General features: G+C 48.8%; 1 protein-coding gene across 1 annotated transcript in view; it reads right to left on the bottom strand.

Annotated features, from left to right (window-relative positions):
* Sec14l5 (SEC14 like lipid binding 5) overlaps positions 1 to 4,907 on the bottom strand; it is a 37,921-nt gene extending 33,014 nt beyond the window's left edge. The window contains exons 1-2 of the mRNA XM_021185357.2: positions 4,760 to 4,907; positions 4,098 to 4,201 (exon numbers count right to left, since the gene is read on the bottom strand). Coding sequence (XP_021041016.1) covers positions 4,098 to 4,160 — 63 coding nt within the window. The 5' untranslated portion in view covers positions 4,161 to 4,201; positions 4,760 to 4,907. The remainder of the gene's footprint in view (positions 1 to 4,097; positions 4,202 to 4,759) is intronic.
* Positions 4,908 to 7,441: the final 2,534 nt, after the last annotated feature.

Raw genomic sequence — 7,441 nt, 5'->3', positions numbered from 1 at the left:
CTCCCCCTCCCCCTCCCCCTCTCCCCACCTCCCGTGTGTGTGGGGAGGTGGGTAAGTGCTCCAAATTGTTCAAATGTGGCCATCAGAAGTTGACATGTCTCCCTCCATCTCTCTCCACCTTATTTTTGAGGTGTGATTGTTCACTACACCTGGAGCTCAGTACATTTCTACTAGGCTGACTGACCAGTGAGTCCTGAAGCTCCGCCTTTCTCTATACCCCCATCCTGAGCATCAGAGGTGCACACTATTGCACCCCGTTTTTATAAGGTTGCTGGGGAGCCCTAACTCGGGTCCTCATGGCTACACAGCAAACCTTTTACCCACTGAGCCATCTCCTTGGCTCAATCTTTAAAATAGTTTTCACAATTAGGAGGCTGACAAAGGAAGATCATTGTGAGTTCCAAGCCAGTCTGAGCTACAGAGTGAAATCCTGTCTCAAAATAAACACTAATTAGCTGGGCCAGTGAAGTGGCTCAGTGGGTAAAGGTGTCTGTGGTAAGACTGAAGACCTAAGTTCAGTTCCCAAAACTCACATGGTAAAAAAAAAAAAAAAAAAAAATTGAATCCAGACAGTAGTAATCCTCTGACTGGAGATGTCTGCCTGTCTATCTATCTATCTATCTATCTATCTATCTATCTATCTATCTATCTCTTTCACTCTCTAAAATGGTGTAATAAAAATTTTAGAAATCTTGCTGGAAAGATGGCTCAGAGGTTAATAGCACTTACTGCTCTTCCAGAGAGGACCAGGGTTTGGTTCCCAGAACACACATCTGGTGTCTCACAGCCACCTGTGACTCCAATTCCAATATGCTCTGGCCTTGGTGGGTGCCTACAGACACAAAAACTCATACAGGCACATCTACATACACACAAATAAGGAAGATAGCCTTTAAACAGTTTTAGAAGCCTTTCAGTTTCAGCTCGTGGGCTTTTGATGCATAGTGGGTGATCCAATTCTCCAGACACTCCTGTCAAACACAAACCAAAAGGTCTGCAGCTCAGATGCCTGGAGGCAGCTGAGTTCATCCCCAGTGGTCCAGCCTGGAACCCACACTGAGGGCAAGTATCAGCTGAGGAACAAAGAGGGGCATTAAGGGCAGAAAAACCCCTTTGTGCCTCCAAAGCCACAAGTTCTGTGTAGTTATGTGGTTATTTGAGGGACAATAGCGTTTTGTCAACAGTCAGCAAAGCATCTTTGTCTGTGGTGAAGCAGGATCTGGACACAGACAAAAACAGGACGGAAGAGAGGAGGTGGCTGTGACCCGCCCTCCACAGAACACTTTGAAGATGATTCAACGTAATTTACTTTTTAATTGGTTTGTTTGGTTGTTTGGTTGGTTTGGTTTTTTGAGACGGTCTTTCTGTGGAGACCAGGCTGGCCTCCAACTTACAGAGATAACCCTTCTCTTTTCTCCTCCTCTACCTCCTCCTCCCTCTTCTTTTTCATTTGGGGCTGGAGGATGAGGGCTTGAGACAGTGTCTTACGTAGCTCTGTGTATTATCTAGCCCTGTAGCTCATATGACTTTGGATTTCCAATCCCCCTTTCTCTGCCATCTTCCCACCTACTGTTGAGATCCTAGACATGTGCCATCACACATGATTGTGAACATTTTTTTAATAACCTATACATAGTATATTAAGTTTACATTTTTGTTTGTTTCTTGAGACAGGGTTTCTCCGTGTAACCCTGGCCATCCTGGAACTCATCCTGTAGACCAGGCTGTCCTCAAAGTCAGAGATTCACCTGCCTCTGCCTTCTGAGTTCTGGGATTAAAGGACGTGCCACCATTGCCTGGCTAAATTTACATGTATTAAGCCCTCACAGTACATTATATTCCACCCTATAGACATGTGTCTTGGTTTCATGGCTGAAAAGGTTTTGAAACAATTCCAGAAGGAGAGGACAAACTCTCTCTTCTACTCAATGAATGAATAGGCTCAGAAACTTAGAAAATGTGAGTAGCCACTAGAGGACTTGTACCATTTTCTCTCCCCTTCCTAAGAGTTTTGTAAGTGTTTAAACTACATTGATTGACCTGGGAGACTGCATGTAGAGGTCAGGGGACAATATTTGGGTGTCTATTCTCTTTCACCATTTGGGCAGCGATGGAACTCAGGTAAATCAGGTTTAAAGGCAGCCATCTTTATCCAATGAGCCATCTCACCAACCTTTCTCTTTTATACAGGGTCTCAAGTAGCTCAGGCTAGCCTGGAACTCATGACAAACTGAGGTAACCTAGCCTCCTAACTCTAACCTCTGGCCTGGGATTATGGTGGAGCACCACCATATGAGATGACAAGGTGCTGAGGACTGAGCCCAGGGCTTTGTTCATGCCAAGAGAACACTCCACAGACTGAGGCATAACCGTCTAGTATTTCCATCTGCTTGGTGTGAAGTGAGCTATGTACTGAGACCAACACACACGGACACGCACATGCACACACACACACACACTGTAATCACCATGACAACCTTATGCCAGAGTGTGGATAACAGCAGTATGGACTCTGTGCTTCTGACCTCAGCCTCGCCCTCTGGAGTCACAGCCCCATGGCAGAGAAGGGGCACCCTACAGCCTGCCTGCACAAGAGTCGCAGTGTGAGCCAGAACTCACAGCTCATTTCCTCTTCATCAGAGCCTGCTGTAGGAGCTGCAGATACCAGTTCACTCAGCCAACAGCCCGTCACCATGATTTGGAAAGCCAGAGATCTCCATTTTAAAGATAGACAGCAGAAGATCAGGAGTGGGGTCGCCTGCTCCCAGGGTCCCCAGCTTGTCAGCCTCTTGTCAACCTCCCCATCCTAAGTTCCAGCCCTGTGCAACGATGCCTTCTGTAGGCCTTTATCTTCTATAGGCCAGAAAAACATAGGCATGTGGGCTCCTAGCATTGGATCAGACAGGACACATGCGCAGATCCCCCAGCTGAGACAGGTTCTTGAAAAGAAGGCTGGGGTTAACAGTTGGGGGTGTAGTGCAGCAAAGCGGGAAGACATTTGGTGTTTTAGACACTAGCAGGGTGTCCAACCTTCTGACACTGATATGCTGTTCTAGTCTACAAGTATATTGGGCCACATTCATAGCTATCCTGGGACGCAAGTAGCCCATGGGCCACAGGTTGGACACATTTGCAAAATATTTCAATATAATCACTTGTAAAACCTTCTCCTCTCCCCACCCGTGTGTGTGTGCATGTGCATGTGTGTGTGCATGTGTGTGCTTGTGTGTGTGTGCTTGTGTGTGCATTTGTGCATATGCATGTGTGTGCATTTGTGTGTATGCATATGCGTGCTTGTTTGTGTGTGTGTGCATGTGTGTGCTTGTGTGTGTGTGCTTGTGTGTGCATTTGTGCATATGCATGTGTGTGCATTTGTGTGTATGCATATGCGTGCTTGTTTGTGTGTGTGTGCATGTGTGTGTGTGCTAGGCATGGAATTCAGAGCCTTCTGCATGCTCTGCAAGCATTCACCACTGTGCCGTACCTCCAGCTCTAGATCTTGTGTGATAACAGGGAATGCCATATGTCACAGGTACCTACTATGTGTCAATCATGTGGCTTCTGGGACACCAGTCACTTCTACTACTGTCCACCACAAGCCCGTGTCATAGCACTGTCCCCATTTCTCCGCGGAGAGACTGAAGTTCCGGAAGGCAGAGTGGTGGGACCCAGAGAAGGAGTCCAGGGGTTCTCTACCTCTGACCCAGAAGGCCAAGGATCTGCGGTCATGCCTAGGCACACAACTGCCCCAGTGCAGGACACTCACATACACACTCATACCGGAAGACTGCATCTCCATCTCCTCTTTTTGTTTCTATGTAGCCCAGGATGGCTTTGAACTCCTGATCCTCCTGCTTCAGCCTTTGAATGTAAGGATCATAGCATATACCCTCATTCTAGAGCTTGTATTTTATCTGCTCGGCAGGGTTCCAAGAGTCATGACAGGTGGGAGGGGGTGGCCAGGCAAAGAAGTCAGGAAGTCAGGACAGCTGAAAAGTTCAGTGAAATTTGTCCGTTTCACAGCCTGAAATGTCCTCTTTCTTTCCCACCATTGACCTCCAGTCACAAGAGGAGTCCAAGAACCAGGGGTCACTCACCGCCATGACCAGCTCGAATGGATACTTGTATACTCGTACAGGAGACTGATATTTTTGCACCATGTTCCAACTCAGAAGTCACCAGGACAGAGAGAGCACGGAAGCTGGAAATGAAGCGTTACTGGTGAGGTGGCAGCTCCTTTCCCACAAAGCATGAGCACTGTCAGGCAGCCCCGGCCCTCAAAGTAAGAAACTGATAGGATTATCAGCTAACCCGGGCCAGGTACCTGTCCACTACCCAGCTCCCCAACCCACACTCAGCCCTCTGAGAGCAAGCAACACTTCATGCCGTCTCCCCATCCCCACTCTTTCAGAGGCACCCTCAATGCCACCCACTCAAGCAGGCACACACATTTGCAATTCTTACATTCCCACGATTGTCCTCGCACATTCTCCCCGTGACTTGCTGTGGACATCCTGCCCTATGCCCAACCCCCAGTGTTTTTGTGCCTGCCCTTTCATTTTCTTCCATAATAGCCTGACACGTGCACCTTTCTGTACGGTTCACCTGCATCCCACTCCCACACAGGACAGTCCTTGTACACGCAGCATAGAACTTTGCACAGGCACTCAGCTCCCTGCAGCAACTTCACCACGCGCACTCTATCCCCCCCAGGTGCACACAAATGCGCACCCACACAAAGCTATTCAAATACACGTACATGCGCAGGCTCCGCTGCTCCGCTCACCCTCAGAACTGCTGGAGACACAGCACAGTGCTCTGACACCTGCTTGACCTGGGAGCTGAGCTCGCCCAATCACCAGGAGGCGCCTTGCCCGGAGCGCAGAACTCAGGAGCTCAATAGCCTCCTGTCAATCCTACACAAACAGTGGCCCGGAGGGCAGAAGAGGGACCAGAGCGGTGACAGATGTGCCCGGCCTGGACCGCTCCAGGACCCGGGACAGAGGGAGAGCCTGGCCTGGCCTGGCCCCACCCCCACAAGATTATCTTGTTCCCTGATTGGTCTGGTCCCAACCCCGCCCCGGCCAGACTCGGCCCCTTGTCTTAAGCCTGCCCCTCATTTTTATTCATCCCTCTCTTGGTCACGCCTTCAGCCCTACCCTTGCTCCCTATTGGCCATGGCTCGAGAAGACCCCACCCATGTTGACCCTATTCACACTCACCCAGACTCAACAAAGGCTCCGCCCCCAGTCCAGTCTCCGTCCCCATGAAGACCCAGCCCTGAGGACGCAACCCCCCAACCCCGTTCATTTGCACCTGCCCAGAGTTACAGAGCGCGACTTCCCTAGTCCACAACTACCTCGTTCTGAGTAACCTCTTCTTCAGCCTACTGCACCTGAACTTTTCTTTTTTTTTTTTTCCGGTTCGGTTTGAGGTGGAATCCACACTGTAGACCAGTCGAGGCTATATTACCCCAACCTCCGGATTACAGATGTGCTCCACCATGTCCCGCTGACCCCTGGCCTTGATCTCATTCTCTATCTGACCTCGCCTCGAAGGCTGCAGGGGTCTAGCCTAAACCCTTCTGTATGAGTTGTTTATTCACTCTTCATACCTTTACAGAGCGTCCACTAAAAGTCGGGCTGTCCGACGTTAAATAAATTAGGCAGGCTGGAGAGACAGCTCAGCAGATAAAAGCAGGAGGAGCAGAGTTTGACTCGCAGCACCCAGGTCAAGAGGCTCACATCGTCCTGTAACCCCGCCCAGCTACACATAATCTAAGATATGTGTATAAGCTATACATAATCTAAGATAACAAAAGTAAATCTTAAAAAATAAATAAGGTGGGCCGGGCGTGGTGGCGCACGCCTTTAATCCCAGCACTCGGGAGGCAGAGGCACGCGGATTTCTGAGTTCGAGGCCAGCCTGGTCTACAAAAGTGAGTTCCAGGACAGCCAGGGCTATACAGAGAAACCCTGTCTCGAAAAAAAAAAAAAAAAAAAAAAAAAAAAAAAAAAAAGGAAATGCGCATTATTTGGTAATGTAGACATGGAGAAAAGTGCAGAGGAGAAGATAATCAGGAAAAGGGTCACCCTAGGCTTTTGTCCCTTCTAACTTCAGCCCCATCCAAACCCTGCCAGTCTTCCCAGGGTGCCCAGGGAACAGCTTCACTCCCATCAGCCCTCCCTTCTCTCAACCTAGCATTTCACCGTGCAAAAGCAAAGGAAATGGCCCTGATATTGTTGCCATCTTCGTAGCATCCTAGGTAAGATGTAATCAGATCTCGCAGACAGCACGGCCTAAGCGCTATCTAGTGTATAAAGTAGAAATAGGAGTCGAAATTCCCAGTGTCAACACAAGGTGGCAGCAAAAGATAACCTAAGTAGCCACAGGCTATTGTTCTGTCCCAGGTCTCCATATTTGATTCATTGAGAGGACTTTAGGTCTCCCCAGGATCAGCACAGTGACCTTAACACTGTCATCTGGTGTTTTCCCAATACCACACTTAAGCCACAACCTCCTCTGCTCCTCTGCTCCAAACCTTAGGGAAGATGTGACTGCGCTAGGAGAAGAATGGGTAACATGTTGGATACAGGGAAGTCTGAGGAAAGACTGTGTGTGGACAGAGCACTGTACTCCAGCGCCAGGGACACAAATTAATAATATCACTATCGCCACATACATGCAATCTAGCACGGTTCTGCTAACTGTTTCCACTGCTTCATTTGTACATATTGTTCCATACACTCTGCTAAAGCCTTTCAAATATAAATGCACTTAATCCCCAGACAGCTGCTGTCGGGAAGAAAGGGCTTGGAACTAGAGGGAGCTGGTGCAGGCAGAACACTGCGAATGCATTAAATGTCACCAAATGGTCTACAGAAAGATGGCTGACTGTGTGTTCTATAAATTTCACCTCAACTCAAACAATAACTGGAGAGTTGGTAGTGTTGCCCGGCTCCCGCGAAGTTCTGGGTTCCACCCTCAGCACCACATGTAGCCCACCTGGAATATCAGCACTCAGAGATGGAAGCAGGAAGATCAGAAGTTCAAGGTCATCCTCAGACACAATGACAGAGCAAGTTTGAGGTTAGCATGGGCTCCATGAGACTGCCCCAGAAGTAAGCAAGGAAGGAAGTAGGAGTTGGAGAGATGGGTCATTGGTTAAGAGTAAGTAAGAAGTAGGAGTTGGAGAGTGTACTGGCTAGTTTTGTGTCAACTTGACACAGCTGGAGTTATCACAGAGAAAGGAGCTTCAGTTGAGGAAATGCCCCCATGAGATACAACTGTCAGGCATTTTCTCAATTAGTGATCAAGGGGGAAAGGCCCCTTGTGGGTGGGATCATCTCTGGGCTGGTAGTCTTGGGTTCTATAAGAGAGCAGGCTGAGTAAGCCAGGGGAAGCAAGCCAGTAAGGAACATCCCTCCGTGGCCTCTGCATC

The sequence above is a fragment of the Mus caroli genome, chromosome 16 (genome assembly GCF_900094665.2).
Source record: "Mus caroli chromosome 16, CAROLI_EIJ_v1.1, whole genome shotgun sequence".
NCBI lineage: Eukaryota > Metazoa > Chordata > Mammalia > Rodentia > Muridae > Mus > Mus caroli.
The sequence above is the reverse complement of the archived record's forward strand: the minus strand, read 5'-3'. Positions and strand labels throughout refer to the sequence as shown.